Source organism: Clarias gariepinus, chromosome 24, assembly GCF_024256425.1.
Source record: "Clarias gariepinus isolate MV-2021 ecotype Netherlands chromosome 24, CGAR_prim_01v2, whole genome shotgun sequence".
NCBI lineage: Eukaryota > Metazoa > Chordata > Actinopteri > Siluriformes > Clariidae > Clarias > Clarias gariepinus.
The window spans coordinates 17,124,591-17,148,323 of NC_071123.1; the positions used below are offsets into that span (position 1 = coordinate 17,124,591).

Consider the following 23,733-nt stretch of genomic DNA (forward strand, 5'->3'; position numbering starts at 1 on the left):
TCCTGATCTTCAGGTCCCCTGCTGTTCAAACATTCTTGGCGGCGCAGTGAAGGGTTCTTGGAGCTAGATGAAAATCTTCGCAGCAGGAATATAATAAGCAGGATGGCATCTCAGGGTTGCTATGGTGTCACAATTACCGCACTGTTGTCTTTTTCAAAAGGTTCTCACGAAACCTGGCTTGGAAAAGCAGATATGCTGGTCTTTAGGGCCTTACAAAAGATTGCTCAGGGGCTCAATGTCACTCTATTAAAAATGTTTCTTTATTATAGGCATCCAGTTTTACCTACATGCACCACGTTTGATATGCGTTTGGTTCTTCAAGACAATGAGAACAAATTTCCCATTCTACCATAATCGCATTCCACCAAACAGCAAACAATTTGGTTGTTTAGTCAGATTTAAACCCGGTCAGGTTCGATTCCCGCCTCTCTGTGCATGGAGTTTGCATGTTTTCCCCATGCTTGGTGAGCTTCTTATGCGTAATTTCCTTCGACAGTCAATGTATCATCAAGTTTTTGCCCTAAGGTCTTTCTCTACTTATCAAGTACGAACATTTGACCTTTGCTAAGAAAGAACAAAGGCCTAGTTTTAGTCTAAAAAGGGTGTATTTACAAAAGGCTTTAAGCATTTTTAACATATTGTGCAGAAAAGGCACTGTGCGTTATGCAGATTTGTTCTTTGAGTGCCTTATTATAATAGAATTATGCCAAACATAATTATGGAACACATGCTTGACCTATGACCTCCAGGTACAACTCTGATTATCATATCCTGTTATCACTCAGATAGTTGCATTTAGAAGTTTACCTGCACTCACCATGATCACAAATGTCAATACTGGGCATGTAGTGATTTTAACTGTTTTTTATTTTATTTTTTACAGCAGAACGATTGTATCACATGCATATTAGTATTAATCGAATATTTATTAGAAGAAAAACCCAGTAAATCATTTGGCACACAAGTTTTACTTTGTTTAAAAACCTTTGGTAGCCATCACCCAGCTTCTGGCAGAATTATGTGGCCATTAATTCAGCCACTCCTCTTGACCGAATTTGAGCCCACAAAATGTTTTAATAGGGTTGAGTTTTTAAAGCTTTAAATTGGCTTGCTTTATCCATTCCAAAAACTTGATTTGATCAGGCCTCAACTGTCTAGCTGATGATCTGAGATCATGCTGAAGAATCTACTTTGGGCGAGTCAGCGATTCCACTGATAACAAAATAAGTCTGATACATCCACCGGCACCATGCTTAACAATTGGTACAGTGTGTTTGTGGTTCAGTGACCTTTACTCATCCAAACCTACTGTACATCTGGTCAAGATTTTCTTCAGAAGGCTTTTTCCGTGTCCATGTGGTCAGCTGCACACTTTAGTCGAGCTTGAAGGTGTTGATTTTGGAGCAGGGCCTCGGTGATGTTAATCTCAGTTGACTGTAGTAGCTGATGGAGTTCCACAGTCTTCAGTTCATGGCAGACTTGTGTCATGGTGGTTCCTGGGTTGTTCCGGAGCAATTTCCTTGTAGCTGAAGGTGACAGTTGGGTCTTCTTCCAGACCTTGGAAAACTAAGCCTTTTGCCTAGTTTATGCCCAGGTCTTTGAATTGATCTTGGAATCTGCAGTTGTTTAGAAAAGGCTCCAACAGACATTTGTTACTTAAGTAAATCTACTGTCCTATTACTCAGATCTGTACGAAGCCCCTTGGAATTTCCCAGTGTATTGTGTGTTGGTCATTCCAATGGATGCTGTCAAACACACCCTTTTTGTGTTATACAGAGAAGCTATTACTTCCAGTCCATCATCACTAACAGGAAGTTAAGAAGCCTTGAGCTCGTTAATTTAAATGGCATATTAGAACTTTAGGCATAACTACATGAATTATCTTAGCCAGTATTTGTATTTATTTGAAGCTGTACTGTATATTTAATGTTGACCCTGTGTTGATATCAAAAAGCCCAAAATAAATTCAACCTCGTGTTTCAAATTCTTGGATTTGTTTTTGATTTGTTGGAGATTATGCAACGGTCGTCAAAGTAAACAATCATAAATAATCAATCATCAGCACATTTTATACATAACAAAATAGCACTAACTTACAGTCAGGCCCATACATTTTGGAACAAAGATAAGCTGTTCGCATCAGACCTCTGTGTCTCACCACCACTGAAATTAAAATGAAACACTTAAGATGCGAGTAAAGTTAAGACTTTAAGTGTGGCATTAACCATTCAGGAATTGCGGCCGTTTTTTATACACAACCCCTCAATTCTGGGGGCTTGTTTTTGTGTACTGCATGTTCTCACATCTGAGGTGTTTCACCTTTCAGTATAAAGACATTAAAGTATAAAGACAATTACTGTGTCCTCCAGTGGGATTTTTGGAGTGAGACAGTGAGATGTCTGAAAATTTGACTTTGGAATGCAAATGGATTTGTCCCTGACAATTACGTTGTGCTTTCACATCTTTATTTCACAACTGGCCTTTAGCATGTTTTTAAAATCAGATTCAGTTATTATATTATTGTAATATGCTGATTATTTTTTTTTTATTTCTGCAAAAATATTTTGTGGAGATGTTTGTCTCTGATATCTGATGCTGTACACACTGATATTTCAACCTTAATTTGTAGCCTCCCATGATGGAAAACTTGATGTTTCCTAATATTGCACAGCCTTAAGGCATCTTTTTTCATCGCGTTGGAAATCGGCTAGTCGGACAGATTTTTAAATAAATCTCACATATCACTGAACGAGACTTGTGCATAGGAAACGGTCTCTTGGATAGACTGGAAAGCTAGTTTCTTGTGGTCAGAGAGCACAGAGGTCAAAGATCGTTATGACTGTCAGTAAGAAGCAGGAAAGACACCTTCATTAACCCTAAGTGTCTCGCTCCATTCATTATCTCAGGGCGCCAGTTGGTAATTGTTACTTGACCTGTACTGACATGATCTTATTTATTCCCGGCAGCAGTCTAATCCCTCTCTGGCCTGACGGTGCTCGAAGTCTCTGGAGGGAGAAAGCAAAAGCTCGCATTCCCAGCTCAGCAAATAAATGGTTTATATGTAAGTCAGTCATTGTGTAGCAAAGAAATAAAAAAAATTAAAGGATGTGAGTGGAATAATTTTCAAAGGCTGACTAGAGGACTAGTGGATTAGGGTACTTTATTGGTATAGCCACATTAGAAGTAATTAGGTTGCTTAAAGCATTAAAAGCATTATGGAGTCTAGGAAGGAATAAATTCTAATAGATACATTAAAATATCCCTGAACTGACTGTTCTGTAATAGTAAACCACAGTAATGTGTCAGGGGGTTGAGTTGGACTTGACAGAAATTAGGTGCACATACAGTACGTCAGGTGCCAACTTAGATACTTCAAATAGCATCATACCTTAAATTTAGGCATACAATGATGCAAGAGATAAAGCTAATGAGGAGAGAGAGAGAGAGAGACCAAGGAAAGACCAGTCAAGTACCAAAATGAACCAAAGCAGAGTCGAGCTTTCTTCTTTTTCCATCTTCTTTCACATCGTGCATATTTAAATGAAGTAAATTATAGCAATGTGATTATGCTTGTCATTCATGCTTATCATCATCATCATCATCATCATCATTGTAGTTCAGTAGTAATTGCAATTTTCTAGAGGATGAAAAACAGTCACCAGATGCCAAAATGAACATTCATGCAATAATTTCTGCATTATACAGTACCTCACGTAATCCAATTCATTCAGGGTTCAATAAGTCCAAACTCAACACGTCTGAGCCGCAAGTTCATCAGTTCTCACATTCATACAGGCTGGAACTTTCAGGGGAAAATATCCATTTCTGTCGCTGCGTAAAGCTACGGCTAACGATCAGCTAATGGACAATGTGACTCGTTTATCGACCAGGTTTAAAATAAATAACCCAGACAATGTGAGGAAATGTCTGAAGCGGCTCGACGCTCTTAAAGGCATTCTTGGTAGTTCCTGCAGAGGGGTGATGTTCGGTATAAGGTCTGACACAGCTGCCGCTTTTCTCTGCATGCTTGCATCAGTCATGGTTTTATTAGCGCTAAAGTGCGAGTTTGTCCATGAAATGAGGTTCGTGCTGTTTAGGATTGTCAAAGGCAGCTTGGACGGTGATTTAGTCGTTAGCACTGTCTCCTTGTACCTCCAGGTCCTGGGTTCGATCCCCACATTGGGTCTGTGTGCATGGAGTTTGCATGTTTATCCCGTGCTTGGTGGGTTTCCTCCGGGTACTCCATTTTCCTTTCACTGTCCAAAAACATGCAGATTAGGCGTTTCCAAATTGCCTGTAGTGTGTGAGTGTTGACCTGAGGTCCTACAGTACCACGATCGTACAAATGCAATGGTTACCAATGGCCTCAACGGTCCCTAGTTGTCCTACAGAGGTTAATAGATGGATGGATGGAGGATTGTCAAAATGCATCCTTGGTGTTGTATTGGTTTGCATAGCTTTTGTACCAATATGACACTTTGGTCTGCAAAAGTATGAACCAAATAAATAAAAAAATACTTAGTTTAAATCTAATTCAAGGTTGCAATGGTTCTAGTCCAGTTGCAGAAGAACATTCCCACAGCATGATGCTGCCAAAACTGACTGTAATGATGGTTTTAATAAGATTTTAATAAGATTTCCAGATAGTTCATGATTTACAGATTGCAAATTGTTTAATCTTTGTGCCAGCAGTAATTAGAATTTATTTCATCAGCTTTTTTTAATTTTAGTCTTAATCTCATGGATAAATGTCCCTGTTAGTGTTTTCCTCTTTAGTCAATCTAGGGTTAGTTCATTAATATCCGTGACTTTTCGTTAAAGTCGCAGGAAAATGGTCGTTAACAAATACTGTATTTAGACCTGAGGATTTCTAATGGTCTAATGGTCTGAGGGTCCGTCAGGTTTTTGGCAAACAAACAGGAGACTCTTATGTGCCTTTTAGTGAGGAATGGCTTCTGTCTGCCCACTCTACCATAGTGGCCTGATTGATGGAGTGCTAAAGTGATGGCTGGCCTTCTGTAAATCTTTCACATCTTAAAAAAAAAGGAAAAAGACTGAAATCCATTTTAAGTGGGAAAACAAAAAAATGTGAAAAACCTTAAAGCTGGTGTGTATATGTATATATATATATATAAAAAGTTAATGATACAGCGATATATATATATATATATATATATATATATATATATATATATATATATATATATATATATATATATATCGCTGTATCATTAACTTTTCAATTCACAAATCTTTCTAACTGTATTAAATACAGTACATATTTCCTGTGGGTGCATCTCCAAGCAAGCATCCAAACAGAGTGATGTTACAGTATACTTAGTCCTTCACTATTTGTACAGTATATACAATAAAATAATTGGAGTAAACCAGCATTCTCTGTAGTAATAAAGCGAAAACATAGTTTAATCCAGATGTTTATGTAATAGTGTTGTGTGTGTGTGTGTGTGTGTGTGTGTGTGTGTGGTCTCTAGGTTCTGAGTGCAAGACTTTTTAGATTGATTATCTTCAGTTTCCGTGTCACGCCTTTTTAAGTAATTAAATTGTGTGGATAATCTGTTAACAGAGGAAGATTGTCCTCAAGGGGGAAGGTTGTCTGGGTGATGATGGAGTTTTTTTTTTTTCCTTTCAATTTCCCTAAATTGATTGTAATGGGAAGAATAAATGTGATGAATCAAAGGGAATAAAAACACGACATGTAAGTCGGATGGTGAGCACAGATTGAGCACTATAATCATAATTCGTCTTGTACAGATTACATTTTTGTTTGAATATTATCAATTAGTCAAGTTATTATTATTATTATTATTAATATTATTGACATGTCTTTACCAGATCACCAGTCTGGCCCGAAATGCATTTCTCGATATTTATTTAAATGAATGAATGAATGAATTATTATTATAACTGAAAACTGCCTTAGAAAAGCTTAAATGTTAAACGTATATAGAATAAGTTTGAATGAAGTTATTAGACATAATAAGAGCTCTGTAAATATGTAGTGTATTCATTCCTTATCTACTCTATACTACTACCGCATATCCTGTATAGGGTTGAAGAAAGCCTGAAACCTGTCCAAGGATACTTTGGGTACGAGGCGAGGTGCCAGTCCATGCAGCGCACACACCTCCACACATTCACACTCATACACACATTTACACACTATAAGCAATTTGGGAATGCCAGTTAACCTAATCTGCATGTCTTTGGACATCATCATGTATCGAATCGAATCCTACGGCTAAGCTAATTACTTAGCTGCACCTACTAAGCTAACTGCTATGCCACCGTGCCACCATTTAGTCATCACCATCAGTTTTCGATTCGAAATCGATTCACACATTAAAACGATTTCGGTAAAATCCAAACATTATAAATAAACGTAAAAGTTGTAAAAGTGCTTTAGTGCTGTGCAGAAAGCCAATACAATATATTTTGTGTTAAATTGCAGTTAAAATCTAAAGACACTATTATCTGTTATGTTAAACTACTGACCTCACTGTGTCGAGTAGCTGATTTTGATTTTAAAATAATGTTTTTATGTGTAAAATATATTGGCATGGCCATAATTGTTTGTGATCTTGAATATTTGAGCAGCCTTGCCTTGATTGACAGGTTAGAGACAGTCAGTCTACATGAAGACATCTAAAGAAGATGCTAGCTCAAGGCTGTTTCATCACACAGTTAATGTCCTGATTTGACGAAGTTGTTAGATTGCCTCATGCCTAATCAGTTCAGTTTTTTTTTTTTTTAATCAGATAAGGTTATGTATCTGCTCTGTTCGCAGTGTTGAAGAATACAGTAATAGCAAGAAATGTAGTACTGTATAAGTGGATTATACATAGGGATATGAATTACCAGTAACCTCCCGATATGATATTATCACAATAAAATTTTATACTGTAAGTAGCACAATATCCTGATTCTATATCAACAAGAGTTTAACATTACAGTAAACTGAGCAGCGCGTACTGTATCTCTGTCATCCGATAATTATTATGTCTTAACAAACCAAGGAAATAAGTCCACACTGGATGAAAATGTGTGAATAGTTCGGAGTGTGCCACCTGTAGGATGATAAAGAAACAGCAATGTTTTGCCTCCTCAAACGCCCCCAAAGTCTCAAAACTTAACTTGACAGTGAGTGTGAGAATTGCGTGGCTGCGTGGGCGCTGGCGTGGGCGCTGGCGTGGGCGGCATCTAACTTGGGCACGCAGGCTTCAAATTCACGCAATCTTAGACTAATTAGAGCTCAAAGCGTTGTGAGATGGGTGCGAGTGTGTGTAATGAATGGGTTTGAGACTATTGCGCTCACAGAGTTTAAAGAGAAAGGGAGTTTTTAACATGTGTGAGTTTTCAATAATGTATCGCCATAAAAATGTGTTCCTGTCATGCTACTTGGACGTGTCTGCGTTTTATTTAGATCTGCGCCACTGGGCACTGTTTTTGTCACTGGTCGATCGACTGGTTTATCTCTATTATTAAAAATGACTTGGCCAAAAATTGATTTTGGAGTCAGCGTAAATCCTGATTCATAACTAAATAGATCTACTGTAGTCATAAAGGATATCAGGTTTAGTAAAAAAAAAAATCTTTACTAGGTTTAGGCGATATGGACCAAATATTATATCTCAATATATTTGAAGATGTGACATATTCAGTAAGTCAAAGCCATGTGTGAAATGTCACATGCACCTTTATTGAATCAGACTGTGATCAAAATAAAATGCAATATTATTAGGTGCTCATGGAGCTTCCATGAGCACCTAATAATATTGCATTTTATTTTGATCACAGTCTGGAAAAGCATTTTCAGAGGATTATATATATATATATATATATATATATATATATATATATATATATATATATATATAATAAAATCCTCTGAGAATGCTTTTGCATGTTTGTTTTTACCATTAAAACGGAGATTAATATATATATAATATTATATATAATATAGCATATTATATGATATAGTATAACAATAAAAAATTATATAAACCAATAATAACAGCAGGCTTACTTGCTTTGACGTGGCTGTAAAGTTTTTTTACTGATGCAGACTGCAGAGCTCTCGGAGTCGAGAGAAATAAACACAGAGCAGGGATGAGGTTCACTACACCGCGAAACTTGAGATGCAATGGGATGCTTGGGTAATTCATGTAATTTATGTGTAGATAATACACAGAGTGTGTATGAAGGACTTAATGACTGTCATGTATTTATTTATTTATTTATTTATTTATGCAATAAGCAGCACGAAGTTCATTATAAACATATTTTCATTGCAACTTTTCGACTTTTAAATGGAACTCCACCAGCACACATTTGCACGGTATTATCTGTCACCAGGACAGAACAAATGGTCATAAGACCAGGGTTACGTACAGATGCAGGAGGAGAGTGGCGGCTGTGTGAAGAGTGTAAGAGGGGAGAGATGCGAACATCGGCACGGCTTCAAGGATGAAATGGGCCATGTAATGCATCGTAAAAACTAATATCATTGTAATGTCTCATGTCATATCTCTTTTCAAAATATATTGATGTACCTATCTATTTCTATAGTTTCTTTTTCCTCTGCTGTGTGTGTGTGTTTGTGTTGTCTGTGTTGAGGGAGGGTGAGGTGGTTCATCGTGTTCTGTCCCTGCTCTCCAGTCACGCTCTGTTTGTACATGACCATCCTGGCCCTGGCGCTGTGTGTACCCATGATTGCTTCGAGCTATGCTTTATATGGCTGCGTGGCTCAGGAGGTTCTCATTGTTGGTGCAGGCGGGTGGATTGTGCGAGTCACTCTGGTGCGGTTTTAGGTTTTATTAACATTATTTATTTAATGTCTACTGTTTTATTAAGCATTACTCAAAAATGTACGTAAGTGCTTATTGTTTTATTTTGTTGCATGAACAATAAACAAGTAAAATTGTATTATATGTTCGTTTTTTATGTTTTGTTCAGAGAGGTGAGGAGAGCCAATGTTCAGTCAATGATCAGTCTTGGTATGGTGCAACAAGCAATGCAACTCCATAACCTGAACAACATGCTTTCTGTCATGTCGGTGGTGAAAGTAACTGGTTAATTGAACCAAAAAATAATAAATGAATCCATGCCAGGGGGTTTTTACACACCATTACCTCTGTGGATATGTTTGCTCTAACGACCCGTGTTTTATCTAATAGTGGCGTTTCACATTTAGCACAACGGTTTCTGAACGTATAAAACAAGCTGAATTTAAACTTTTTAACATACTGTACATTAATCCGTTCATTCATGTTTGAAGGTTCAGTTTTCATACTTTTGTACTTTTCGTTTTTTTGTTGATGTTAGCTAGCTGTGTCGCACTTTTGTTTCTGTCTTTGCCGGCTTGTTGATGCATTGTGGTTAAAAGTATCACATTGATTGGCCCTATTGACTTATAGCCACACCCACCTTAGTTAGTTTTAGTTAGTTTTTGTTAATTTATTTTGTAATTTATGTTAGGACTATCTGTCTTGTCTCTGCCAGCCAGCTAACTAGACCTCTTAGTTAGCTAGTTTAGCTTCTCTGTTAATTTATGTTGTAAGTTTATGTTGCATGTAGCACCTTGGTCCTGGAGGAACGTTGTTTCGTTTCACTGTGTACTAACTGTATATGGTTGAAGTGACAATAAAGTCCTACTTGAACTTGAACTTGAACCTTGAGGGAAAAGACACTAAATTGGATAAAAGTGCTAAGGACTTAATCTGGCTCACAGCCTCCCTTCTACTCAAAAATTTGATTTGATTCATGATGGAGGTTAAACGTCAGGGAAATACCGAAGTACTGCCAAAGTTTCATTCAATTCTGTCCAGCCAGTTTTGTGCCATGCTGTGACAAAATCTGGCTGGACAGACATACAGATATTCAGACAGACTGACGGACATGCAGACAGACATACAAACAGAAAGTTTTCTGAGTTTAGGATGGTTTAGGGCTTATGAAACGTTAAAGACATCATTGAAAGAGCGAGTTCTGACCGATTTACAGACAAAACCTTTCTTTTATTTATATAGATAAATGTGTATCTCTAAAGTGACAATTACTGTATAAATCCCCAATCACATGCTTCTTGTCATGTGAATTAATCAAATTCAGCACTACACTTTTTCTTTTTCTTGCTTTATTTTTGTTCATGCACAGTCTTAATTTCTTTTCTAGTATTTAAAACTAGCAGCAGATAATGACATCATCATGACATAGTTTACTCAGGAAGATGTGCGGAGCGTGGATGACTGTAGAAGAAGTTTCATGCAGTGGCATGATATTTCAAAAATGTATCGTAAAAATTCATTAAAAAAGGTCATTTTGCTGTATGTTTATTTTTTTGACAACATATAACCATACGGTTCAGCCAGGAGCTTCACTGCTTCACTCCGATCCTGTGTGTGATCCTAAAAAAGATAAAAATTTGTTTTCTGTAAATCTCCTGATCAATATAAAAAGAGCCTCCGCTTCTCCAGCGCAGACGAAATCAATGCTTTTCCCGCTCAATGCACGTTATTGAAGGAGGAACGGACGAGGCGCGCTGGTGAGACGTGGGTGTCTCGGCTATTATGCCTGCAAATGAAGATTAGCATGACGCTCAGCAGTATTGTTTGGATTCACTGCTTGTTCCTGTTGTCTGACAGTTTAATAATCCGCACCACCGACAAGCTCGAAAAGCGTTCGCGATTGCTTTTTTTTTTCTTCAATATTTTCTTCCTCTTGGTGTCAGTGTGTAATTAAATCTTACATTTGAATCATAATGAAATTATGTCATTTTGTATCAAAAATGCAAAATGCAAAAGCTGTTGCTGATTCCGCACTGCCAACCAGGGCTCCTTTATTAAGTTACATCACTGGGTTGTACAGTAGTTCTTTAGTTTAGATGATTCTCAGTCCCACAGAGTGTTGGTCTTTAAAAGCTGATAAATCAGAATGTTGCGGGACGCGGGAGACTTAGGGCACAAGGCGGGGTACACCCTAGACAGGGTGCCAATCTATCATAGGGCACCGCAATAGATTGGCACGGCGTACAGAGTGTTCCCTAAGTCTCCTGACATGGGCTCCAAGCCCCCTGTGACTTTCTATACCGGTATAGACAATAAGTGAGTGAGAAAACATCATAATAACTGAAGGTATGTTTTTTTTTGACAGGGTGCCAATCCATAGCAGAGCACATTTACACATTGCCGGCAATTTTTGGGAATGCCAGTTAGCCTAATCTGCATGTCTTTGGACTGTGGGAGGAAACCGGAGCACCCGGAGGAAACCCACCAAGTACGGGGAGAAAGTGCAAACAGAGGTTTGCACTTTCAGAGATCCTTTCCACCATGCCGCCTAACAATTAGTTTATTATTTGCTAAATAAGGACAGCAGAATAAGCCATCATTTTTATTATTCAGCATTTAATGCATTTGACAGTTTGATTATTAATTTATTGTATCTCTATTGACGGTGTTTCATAAAGTCAGGAGTAGCTCAGTGGTTAAGGCATTGGGCTACAGTTGGGAAGGTCCCAGGTTCAAACCCCATGACCACCAAATTACCACTGTTGGGCCCTTGAGGCCCTTAACTGTGCAGATGTATAATAAGATAAAAGACTCTGGATAAGGGTGTCTGCTTAATGTGAATTTAAAAAATGTTTCTTAGTCCCCATTCAATCATTTTGGAATTATTCCATATTACTTAATATTGTTTTTGTGAAATTTATCATCAAAGGAAAAAATTCCTTGGTTTCTGATTTCTTTTTTTTCTCCTTCAATTATAGACATCTTTCCTGGTAGCTGCTCATGGATTTCCTTGCGGAATATGGCACCAATGAGACCTACCACGACAACACGAGCGAGGCTTTCAATGGCACGGACATTGAAGCCAAGCACCAGTATAACTATTACGCCATGCTCCTGACGCTGCTCATCTTCATCATCGTCTTCGGCAACGTCCTGGTGTGTATGGCCGTCTCCCGAGAGAAATCGCTACAGACGACCACGAATTACCTGATCGTGAGCCTCGCTGTCGCGGATCTCCTGGTGGCTACACTAGTAATGCCATGGGTGGTGTATTTGGAGGTAAGAACCGTTTACCTTCTTAAAGTATTGATTTTTTTGAGAAATGTGTTTGTGTTATTGTATTGAATTCATTTAGTATTCCCTCTCTGCTCCAACTCTCTGTTGATGCTATGTGTCGAGGAACTCATTTGATTCTATCTTCACCAAAACACTTGGTAGTCATGCTCCCTCGCTCCTTTCACATTTGGCTTTTTTTTTCCTTCACAAGAAGCACTATGTGACGTGACTGCTTTTAAAAATGCCACCTTCATCTCTTTTTTTTTCTTCTTTTCATCCAGAGTTTTTTTTTTTTTATCTTTTTGGAGTGAGGTTCATCTTCACAGCCAGTCCAGGGTGACCTAAGATTTGTAATCAAGGTTTATTGCCAGGAGAAAATTGTCTGCAGATAGGGTTGAAGAAGAACAATCCATGCTTGTAGACAAGCACAGACAGAATACAGCAGATGTTAAGACATGGATGCATGTCAAGACACAAAAGAGATGAATACAATGAATGATGATGAGACATGGTATAGTAGGTGTCCTCGACATGAAGGGTGAGGTTTTGACATACAGTATTTTAGGCCAAGAAAGGCCAAGCTGTCCTGATACAAGGAATAATTAGATGAACTGTTGAAAGTTATAATTTAGCCTAATTATATCAACTTATCATCTTGTTCTTGCTAAATGGTAGCATACAGTGATTGTTGTAGGTTTTCTGGCTCTGTGATTATAAGCTCACATCAGGGGATGTGTCTTTTGTCCTTGGGACATGCAGTTCCCCAACTTACAAACATTCGACTTGTGAATTTCCTCAGATACGAACGGTGCATGATTCTACTTCTGGCTCCATCTTGGAAGTATCTCACGTGTATTATACAAAAAATAGACAGTGCACTACAACAGATACCAATATTTATAATTATATACAATATTCTTAGTGTGTAAGTGAGTGTATGAAATGTCTAAATTCCGGTATATTGTATGTGTGGGGGAGCATGATGAGCACAATGAAGAAAATGTCTGTCTTGTAAAGCTGTCCTGATGGTGAATAATCCTAATTTTGTAAAATCCTTAAAAAACTAAATATTCACAGTCCAATACAGGGGAAAACAGCTCCAAGACAAAATGGCGTCCAGGATTCCCCTCGCAATTAAAAGGTGCAGAGACAACACTGTTACATTTGACATGTGAGCTTTAGGAACGGAACTCGTTCGTAAGTCGGGGACTACCTGTAAACACATATCAAGTCCACATATCAAGTCCAGGTTCAACTATAAACTGCATACTACAAGACACATGTTGTGCATGCAGTATTGATCTGTCTTATATTAGGTTTGCTTATTCTACAATCATCATGTTGGATCATAACGTCTTTTTACGAAGCAGAGGCAGGAAATGTTTAAGGAAATGAGTTATCTTTCAGATGTGACTATAAAGTCCCACAAAGTTAAGTCTTACTCAATGGACTTAGTGGGATTGTACATCCATCTTCCATGAGACGACTTTAGTTGCACAGAGCAGAAGGGGGAAAAAAGACGCTTTTATTATCTCATGCACGCACAAAAAGTTTTTTAAAACGTACAACGGCTTGTCTGTAATTGTCTGCACAAGTCTTCTTATTGCGGGCAACACTGGAAAAGAAGTGAAAAGGTAAGATATAAATGAATTCATGTGTTTACTCTGGTGTTGCACATACCCAGAGGGTTGACCTTGTAGCACCAGGCATAGATTTATTGTATGCTGTACAGATCTGTTTCGTTCTGGAGCTGGCACCAAGCATGGACAGTCATACTGTTTTATTATTATTATTATTATTATTGTTGTTGTTGTTGTGTTTGCTTGAGTCTGTGGGTGTTTGCCAATGATGTGAGCTGTGAATAATGAGCAATTCTGGTATCACTGTAAGGCATTTTGTTATTATCACTCATAATAATCACGGATGCAGTGTTTTATTCAGGGCAACTTTCACTCGTCTTACACGGACATATTGACCTACGTAACCTGCAAGCACAACCCTTAAAACAGCACTAATTATTAGAGTTGGGGAAAAAAATTGATTCGGTTATGAATCGCGTCTGTTTTGTCTGCCTCCAAAATCGATTTTGAAACAATTGTTTTTATGATTATAATATGCAGCAGTCAATCGCCCACTGAGCCTCCTGTCAGCCTTTTTCTTCAAACTTTGCTTCAAACTCTTCACATGTTTACACCAGTCCCAAAACACCATGAGCGCTAATTAGCCTTGATGCTTGATGTTCGGTTGTATTGTTTAAATGCTGCGCTTGGATTTTAGGTGAGAAAACTAACGCTATAATTAACGGGCTACAATTAATTACTTAAATTATGTTAAATTTAGTTGTGACGCTGTTCAATAAAGCTATGGTATAGAACTTTTGATTTTTTTTTAAGTTTCAAAGACAAAAATGTAATATTCAATTGTGATATTTATAAAATATCAGAGGAATGAAGGTAAGCCGCAGCAAGACGGAATACATGTGTGTAAATGAGAGGGACCCAGGAGGATTGGTGAGGCTACAGGGAGCAGAGGTAAAGAAGGTGCAGGATTTTAAGTATTTTGGGTCAACGGTCCAGAGCAACGGAGTGTGGAAAGGAGGTGAAGAGGCGGGTACAGGCAGGTTGGAATGGGTGGAGAAAAGTGTCAGGGGTGTTGTGTGATAAAAGAGTATCAGCGAGAATGAAAGGAAAGGTGTACAGGACAGTGGTGAGACCAGCGATGCTCTACGGCTTAGAGACAGTGGTGCTGAAGAAAAGACAGGAGGCAGAGTTGGAGGTAGCAGAGCTGAAGATGTTGAGGTTCTCTTTGGGAGTGACAAGGATGGAGAGGATCAAGAATGAGTTTATCAGAGGGACAACCCACGTTAGATGTTTTGGAGATAAAGTCAGTGAGGCCAGATTGAGGTGGTTTGGGCATGTTCAGAGGAGAGATGGTGAATATATCGGTAGAAGGATGCTGAGGTTGGAACTGCCAGGCAGGAGGTCTAGAGGAAGACCAAAGAGGAGATTTATGGATGCAGTGAGAGACGACATGAAGTTAGTTGGTGTGAGAGAAGAGGATGCAGAGGATAGGGTTAGATGGAGGCAGATGATTCGCTGTGGCGACCCCTGAAAGGGAACAGCCGAAAGACAAAGAAGAAGAAGATATTTATAAAATTGTGATGCTTATAAAATGGCAATATAAATCAAATCTTCACCTTCTGTAAATATAGTGATAATAGCGGGTGGTGCAAGGTGATCCCGACTAATTTGTGTGCAATTTATCTCATAAATAGTGTGTAGGTAATTGGTGTTTTGTGGACGATTTTCCAGGCAAAATACAATATGTGGAGGAAACTTGGGGTTTAAAAAAATTTGGGTTCAATTAGGGGTTAATTGTTTGTTTTTTTTGTTGGATATGCAGATTTTTAGCCAACAAATTACAAAAAGAAGAACAAGGGAAACTCTACCTGGAAAGTAAAACTGAACTTTGACTAGGGAAAGAAAATTGTGTGAGTTGTGTTCATGATGTTAAAGGTGACCTACAGTATAATGCCACTGGTGGCTCAATACAAAAGGTTTGGTTTTGGGTTTGATTCCCAGCCAGTGTCCAGACCCCAGCCACTGGGGGCAGTGCAGGTCCCAAGCCTGGGTAAAATGGGAGGGTTGCGTCAGGAAGGCTTAAAAACCGGTGCCAAGCTTATATGTGGAGACCAGATTGTCTGCTGTGGCGTCGCCTTTGCACCCGAAGGACCAACAATGAAATGTTAAAGTTGACCTAGTGTATAAGAAAAACCTTTCCACAAGGTGTTTAAATGATGTTATCTTGTTGGAATGTTAATACCTGCCACTCATCTTATTTAAATGATTACACACAACTGTAGCTCTGACATGAAGTAAATACCATTACTAAATTATTACAGCAGATAATCTACAGTAAACCTAGATCTGATTCCAAAGCCGCGGCCACCCGAATATGGCATTTCACTGAGAAGTCTTATGTTGCTTTGGAATGTCAGTCAAAACATGTTATATGTTTTGCCTTGATGCAGATGTTAGTGGTGGCACAGCTGGAGGTGCCAGGAACAGAGCCCACAGCAGCAGTGTCACAGATTAAGCAGGTGGTTAAAGATAATCCAGAAGAAGAACTGCCTTCACCTTCGATTTTAGCAGCATTTTCTTTTCAGGCACAGAATCCTGGGTCGGATCTCAAACAAGCTCAAGTGCTCCAAGAGCTATTAATACGAACTAACAATTCCCCTGACATCAGTTTTCTTTTTTTTTTTTATATATACCCCATGTATCTGCCAACCAGGTAATTAAAAACCAGAGTTTTGGGCCTATCTTGACCTCCAGGTAAGCAGTGTGTCTATTGTGTCCTATTTACTGTTGCCTCATTAATTAGCTCAAGTCCACAGGCCTGTTGCCGGGGTAAAGGAGAAACAATGATCCCGTCTTGTTAACATGGCAGTTTTGGCACAGTTCATGTTGTAGACTAGCAGTGAGAAATCCACTATACACTATACAAGCCAACTTCTTACCTTTACAGGGTGCTCCCTACTCCCAATTGGTACAGTAACTGTTCTTCCAGTAGCCAGTACTAGGTTTATGACATATGAAATGGTATCATTGTCCAATAGGGTTTGTGGTAATAGGGTGATCCTGCAGTATCCTGGGGTATTTCAAAATAAATAACAACAATCACGTTTAGATTTAAAGAATTAAATCTCTTTAATTCTTTTGGCTGCTCCTGTAAAGGCGTCGCCGTAGCAGACCACCTGTTCAGCACACGGCTAATCAGGCGCTAATCACGTCCTAATCAGGCTTGGGACCGGTACTGCATGCGGTGGCTGGGTAGTCTGGGGCGTAGCAACCACCGACAGCTTTGAAATGTGTGTTGTTTATAGCAGGGTCTTGAAAATCCTGGAAAAATCTTTTAATTTAGAAATCCAGACCTGTTTTAGAAAAATCATTTTAAACATTGTAATAACAAAGAATGCATAAGTGTGTGCAAGTGTGTAACCGTGGGCTGTTAAAAGTAAAGCTTCCATCTTGCACTCAGTTAGTGAGTAAAAATGTTGGCATGGATTCAAAAGAAAAAAGCATGTGACCTTCCTCAAACCGAGTTTAAACAGCGGCATCAGGTTAATCTACAGTAAAGCCACACGGTGTTTTAAGGTACGTGACTTTTACTCCCTTAAGGGTAAACAACACGATAACGGAGAGCGAGCGTCCCTGAGCTCCTACACAATCAAAGCAAGTTCTTTGTACAAAGCAAATCTGAAATAAAGACAAACAACAATCCCTGGGATCTGAGTATACAGGTTTAGTAATGCTCACTCCGCCCCATCTCCCCTTTATAATGTATACCCTTTTAATGTAACATGTTACTCATTTACTAAAATGGAAACATTCATTTAAACATTTGATTTTCCATGCAGCTGAAACTCCTGCCAGAGCTGCTGATATCAAGAACTAATCAGCATTAATTGAGAATGTAGCAGCACTCTGGTGCGCTATAACTGTGCATTATTGCTGCCAGATCGCCCATTATCCATTCAGCAGACCCCTGGCAATTTGCCATACAGTATACTATAGACTCGATGGAGTGGTTGAGGATGTTCTTCCTCTTTTTAATGTCTCATCCATTTTACATTTAAGCAATCTGAAGTTGGCATTAATAGATAGAAATGGCTTCAGTTTATTAGTTGATCATTTTTCAGTTTGCATGGGCCGTAATATTCCACTAATAATCTGAATAAAAATATTTAGTGTAAACACCTCAGTCGAAACTGAACAGTCTGAACCGCTCTGGCCTGATCAGAATGAGTTGTTTAATGTGAAGGAGAGGAGTGGTGTAAACCTTTCATAGTCTGTTCAGTAGGTAAATCTTAGCCGTGTAAACACTTAATCTGATTGTTTCTCATACTGAATGTGTTTCCAGGGGGGGGAATTTGTTTCCATTCTTGATTGGTAAACTCTTTAAGAGCAATTATGTTCCACCCGTTTGTACTTCAGATTTTCATCTACTGGGTCTCTGGCTTAGCAAGGGGCTTTGATAGGCTTGTAAATTACATGTCCTAAAGAATCTAACCAATCAGAGATCAGACTGAGTTCTTATAACCAACCACAATGCAGAATGCAGATTTTTCTTGGAAAACATAGGAAGCCTAAACAAACCTTGAAACTGTAAAAAAATTATACAGTCTGATTGATGGCAGCCCATTCCCATAGTCTGAGAAGCAACCCCGTACATAAATGGTCTCAGGATGCTCTACTGGTGGCATGACACAGGACTGATGGTACGTAGCGCTCACCTTCATACATTTTGAGAAGGGCAGCAAAGAAGCCTCTTCTCTCCAGGAAAAAAGGACAGACTAATATTCTACAAAAGGTACAGGGATTGGACTGTTGAGGACTGGGGTAAAGTCATTTCCTCTGATGAATGTCCTTTCTAATTGTGTGGGGCATCTGGACAAAAAGCTTGTTTGAAGAAGAAAAGGTGAGCACTACCATGGGTTCTGTGTCACACCAATAGTAAAGTATCCCGAGACCATTCATGTACGAGGTTGCTTCTCAGCCAAGGAAGCGGGCTCACTCAAAATTTTGCCTAAGCCTTTGTCACTTATGAAATGCCTGTAATTATACTTCAGTATTTAATAGTAACATACTGTATGACAAAAAGACCTAAAACGCTGAAGCAGCAGACTTTGTGAAAATTAATATTCGTGTCATTTTTGAAACTTTTGGCCACGGCTGTACGTCTTCGCTTTATTCGGATTATTTCCTGCAGGTTAAATGCTTCACAGCAGACAGAAACACATTGCGCTTTAAATTCCTTGTGCCTGTAAATGCATCTCTTATCAGATCAGCAGCTCTAGCCATGTAATTAAAAAATGGAATCTCCAACTGGCACAATTTCAATTAAAATGAAAAAATATTGTCCATGTAAACCTCGCTAATGATATAAATGAGTGGCAAAGTGCTGGAGACATTTCTGTAAATGAAAAAAAACAACTGCAATGCCTAGGCACATGGTAATGACGTCCCAAGGTCTGCATCGCTTCGCAGTATACAGTATATCCTTGGAACATAATTATAATATCTTGTCCGATGTTAAAAGAAAAACATTAAATCCAATTTTCTAGTGATTTGTTGCGTTTAAGATGTATACTGTAGTTGACTCGATTAGAATAAAGTGAACAAATTATTTTGAACTGTGGCATTCCTATAAGGAGGGCTACGTATGAGGGCATTAGTGGCTTAAGGGTAGGTTTCTTGCCTACCATGCTGAAGGTCCGGGTTCATTTCCCAGCCACTAGACACAGTACCTGGACTCGGACAATGGTGCCTAACCAGGGAATTCTGTCTGAGGCAGAACTTGACAGAAGTTCTTGAGAAAAGATGGGCAAAAACTTCCACCCAAACACAGGATTAAACCGGGGATCCTGAAGCTTTAGGCCAGAACGCTACTCAATACACCATGGCAAAGCAGTAAAGGAGGTAGAGATCCAATTTTGGATAAGGAAATCATTGCCCCATGATCCCATGACGGAATATGCAGGAGCTTTCAAAGCATACTGTAGGAACGAACCTAAAAACTGTGAGGAGGCAACACACATCCTGAACTTGTAGGGACTAGGGACACATGGATATTGAGACATCTAGTACCATACAGTACGGGGGTCAATTTATAGGACAGAAATGACAAAAATAACAGAGATCTGGAGGTATTTCTTGATTAATTACGGCAATCAGAGCAGCGCAGACTGCAAACTGTGCTCTCTGAAAATATCATGCAGAGATACTACATCATCCACCCATCTATCAAGTCAGTTGATAGAATATCTTAAACATTAAACCCAGCATGAGGGCTTTATTGCGGCAAATGACATGGCTGGCTATTAAAATAACAAAAAACAACAGTAGTTGATTGAAAATAACAGAACAAGTGATTCGGATGCAGTGGAAACAGTATCGAGCTTATCTAATGCCATTCATTAAAATATAATACATGCATGCTAGCTACCATTCTGTACCTACACCAACACTTGGGCAGGCTTCTCTTAGAAACCCCCGCCTCCTAATTCACACGCTGCTATCTATCTTTCTGTTGGATTGCCGGTGTTCCCCGATGCACTTAAGTGTTGAATCGAGTGTTCAAAGCAGGGCCACAAGGATGTTTTTCGGTGTTTGAATAGTGTGAGTAATACTTTGGTGCCGAAGCTGTGTGCACAAAGGTAATAAATCCAGTCCCTTTTCCCCAAATGTACAAAAGCCTTTTGTGTTTGACAGGACACACTCCTGAATCGGTCTCTTGGGCCTGCAGAATGTCCTTGTCTGCCTTGTACAGGACAGGAATCAGAATTATTTCAGGCCCGGGTTGCCCTGTATTTACTTTAGATCCTGTGTGAAATCGTTAAATTGAATCTCACTTGGCTGGCTTTTCCATGTCATGCATTTGCATTTTCACTAGTTTCTCTCAGTGGCCAAGGGTTTTGGCTACTGAGATCTCAGGACATGGAATTTCCTCTGTGTGAATATATACAAGGATACACGTAAGACTCTATGTGGCCACTAAGGAGTCCAGAGAAAAGCAATAATAAGCAGTTGTCAGTTTCCGGAGGTTGAGTAGTGACAAATGTAAGACGTACTGTACAGTATGGTGTAACGTTTGAATGGTAGGTCTTTTAAGATGGCTGACATTTTATAGCAGAAATACAGACACATAAAAGAAATATTACGTAACATTACCAATCTGTTTAAGAAGGCTTTTTACTAAATGACTATATTAGCCGGCTGACTACACAAGTAGACGTCTCTAATGATGCTTAGAAGACGTAAGGTCGGCAGTTCAAACCCGAGCTCCATCAGGCGGCCCTTATGCAAGGCCCCTAACTGTGTCTGCTCCAGGGGCGCCGTATCATCCCTGACCCTGCGCTCTTACTCCGGCTTTCTAATACGCTGGAATGAATTTTAGTCTGCGGTAATGTACATGTTATAAATACAAGGCTTAACTTGATAGTTGGTAATGTCAGGGAGTCCTTGGCAAATGTTGGGGCTGTGAGCTGATGTTGTTTTAAGTGTAAAAGAGTTTGAAAAGCATCTTTATTTCTTGCTACATAGAGTATATATTTAACCTTACAGTAATTGCGTGTCATGAGCAGGAGGGTATGACTCAAACTTTATTTTTGCTCATTTCTGTCATAATTTTCACATATCCACATGTTCCTGATTCTGTAAAGATGGAAGGCAGTTGGATGTGGAAGCATGTGCGATACTTAAACAATCACCCCTACGCCCAGTTAGGGCTGGACAATGCGATGATGTAATATCAGTATTACAATAAAGTAAGTCACAATATATATATATATTTTAAAATAGAATAACATTAGAACATCAGATTGTAATTAAAAGAAGTTATTTTTTAGGTGTTGTAGTAAATCTAGTCCTGCACCACTAATGCTTTAATGTAAATCAAACTTAATTCTTAACCATTCATGCTTACACGTGTTTCCTTTTTCTTGGGAACTGGGATCACGATTTTGCCACGATTCTCATTTTTTTCAAACAAAACATTTACAGCACTCAAGTAAAAATAAATAAATAAATAAAATATATATTTGGATGCTCAGCCAACTACAGTACATCATTATATCATTATTGGTTTCATTAACATAAGATAAATGTCACAGAGTTTAAGTAGTTTTTAAATAAATATATAGTTTACAGTACCAAATAAATTTTTATAAAATTATTTATAATAATATTTTCAGTAATATTTATTGCTCAATCTTAACATACTTCTAGTATACCTATGCGTAGCTTTCAATCTGTTCTTAAAGTCTTTGTGTACATGCTTGTCTTTTTTCAGACAGTGGTATGTACTGTACAGGTAGTCCCCGACTTATGAATTTTCTCAGATACGAACGGTGTGCGTTTCAATGAACATTTGTAGATTGCGTACAAATCATGTAAGTATCTCATGTGGGTTGTACAAAAAAATAGTCACTGAAGTGCACCAGATACTTATATTTACAATTATAGAGAATCTTAGTGTGTAAGTGAATGTATTAAAAGTCTATGGTATATTGTTTGTATGTGCGTGTGGGGATGTGGGAGAAATGAGTCGGCCTCACCGGTCTTAATGAATCAGTCTGGGGGTACAACAATAGAAAATATCTGTCCTGTGAAGCTGTCCTGTTGGTTAATAATACTAATTTTGGAAAATGCTAACAACACAAAGTTCACAGTCCAATACAGTGGAAAACAGCTTTGAGCCAAAACGCCGTTTGCGCAAGTGTGCAGTAAACACCATGTAGCGTTGTTCCTTCCTCCCCAGATAAATTTAAACGAGTTCAGTCCCCTCGTGATTTAATGACGTACTCTCATACAGTATATTGGGAACTTAAACACCAAACCTGTGTATTTGTTTCTTCATGCTTTACATTGTATATTTGTGTCAAAGGCATAAAAGACTCACTTTGTTGGACTTAAGAACAAATTTGACTTACAAATGTGCTCCCTGAACTCGTTTGTAAGTCGGGGACTAACTTAGTTTTAAGTGCTTTTTATCTTATTCAGAAACAGGTCATTAGGATGTATCGCTCTTACAGTTTCTGATTGGCTAAAATTGAATGAGCCAATTCCGTAAACAAGATGAGATTGAGTTCTATGACATTTACATTTATGCATTTGGCAGCACCCTTATCCAAAGTGACTTACATTTTTATCTCATTATACATCTGAGCAGTTGAGGGTTAAGGGCCTTGCTTAAGGGCCCAACAGGGACAACTTGGTGGTGGTGGGATTTGACCCTGGGACCTTCCGAACTGTAGTCCAATGCCATAACCACATATTTAAAAGTGTTTTGTTTTACACTTGAGTGAGTGTGACCAATGATTGTGACTGATCCCACAATCATCTGGGATTGTTGTCAGGTAAATAAGCGAACATGTGAATGCAGCATGATCTGAATGCAGGGAAATACATGCGAGTGAAAAACACTGTCATTTAGAAATCAATCTTGCGCGTGTCTGAATCAAGATCTTAAATTTGTTTTTTTCTATTGGTCATCCAGGCTGAAGTCAATTTATTTAAATGTATTTTTTTATGTATTTTTAGACGTTTAATATAAACCAATAAGCCTTTTTAAATCTGAATGTAGTAGCAATAGATAGATAGATAGCACTTAGGTGGCAGTGTACAGTATACCCAGGGAGTGAATTGACACAAATTTCGAAACTTGTTTTCGTCTTAATTTTCTTTCGCCACAGCGATGCCTGCTCCTGATTTATTGCTTTATCATTGTCATCAGACAGGAAGATTAATGCTTCACACACACCCCGAAAAGCACTCTAGCACATTGTGAAAACTAAAAGCACATTCTACTTGTACATTTGCACTGATTCATCTATTTGAAAAGCCATATGGCTTCTGAAAAAGCACTACACACCACGCCCAGGCTTGCAAATAAGCATTTAAAGTGCATCTGGGAGATGTTTTTTTCTTTCTGCCTCCTCCTCTTCTCCTCTTTAGGGGTTTTGCCTGAAACAAGACCAGAAATAAATAAGAAGCAACCGTGTGCCCTATACCTAAATATATATATATATATATATATAGGCAGATTCTACAGTATATCTATTATTATATATATTATTACATAATTCATAGTA

General features: G+C 38.5%; 1 protein-coding gene across 1 annotated transcript in view; it reads left to right on the forward strand.

The window, feature by feature from the left end:
• Nucleotides 1-23,733, forward strand: part of drd2b (dopamine receptor D2b) — a 50,466-nt gene that overhangs the window by 19,765 nt on the left and 6,968 nt on the right. The window contains exon 2 of the mRNA XM_053485564.1: nt 11,783-12,083. Coding sequence (XP_053341539.1) covers nt 11,805-12,083 — 279 coding nt within the window. The 5' untranslated portion in view covers nt 11,783-11,804. The remainder of the gene's footprint in view (nt 1-11,782; nt 12,084-23,733) is intronic.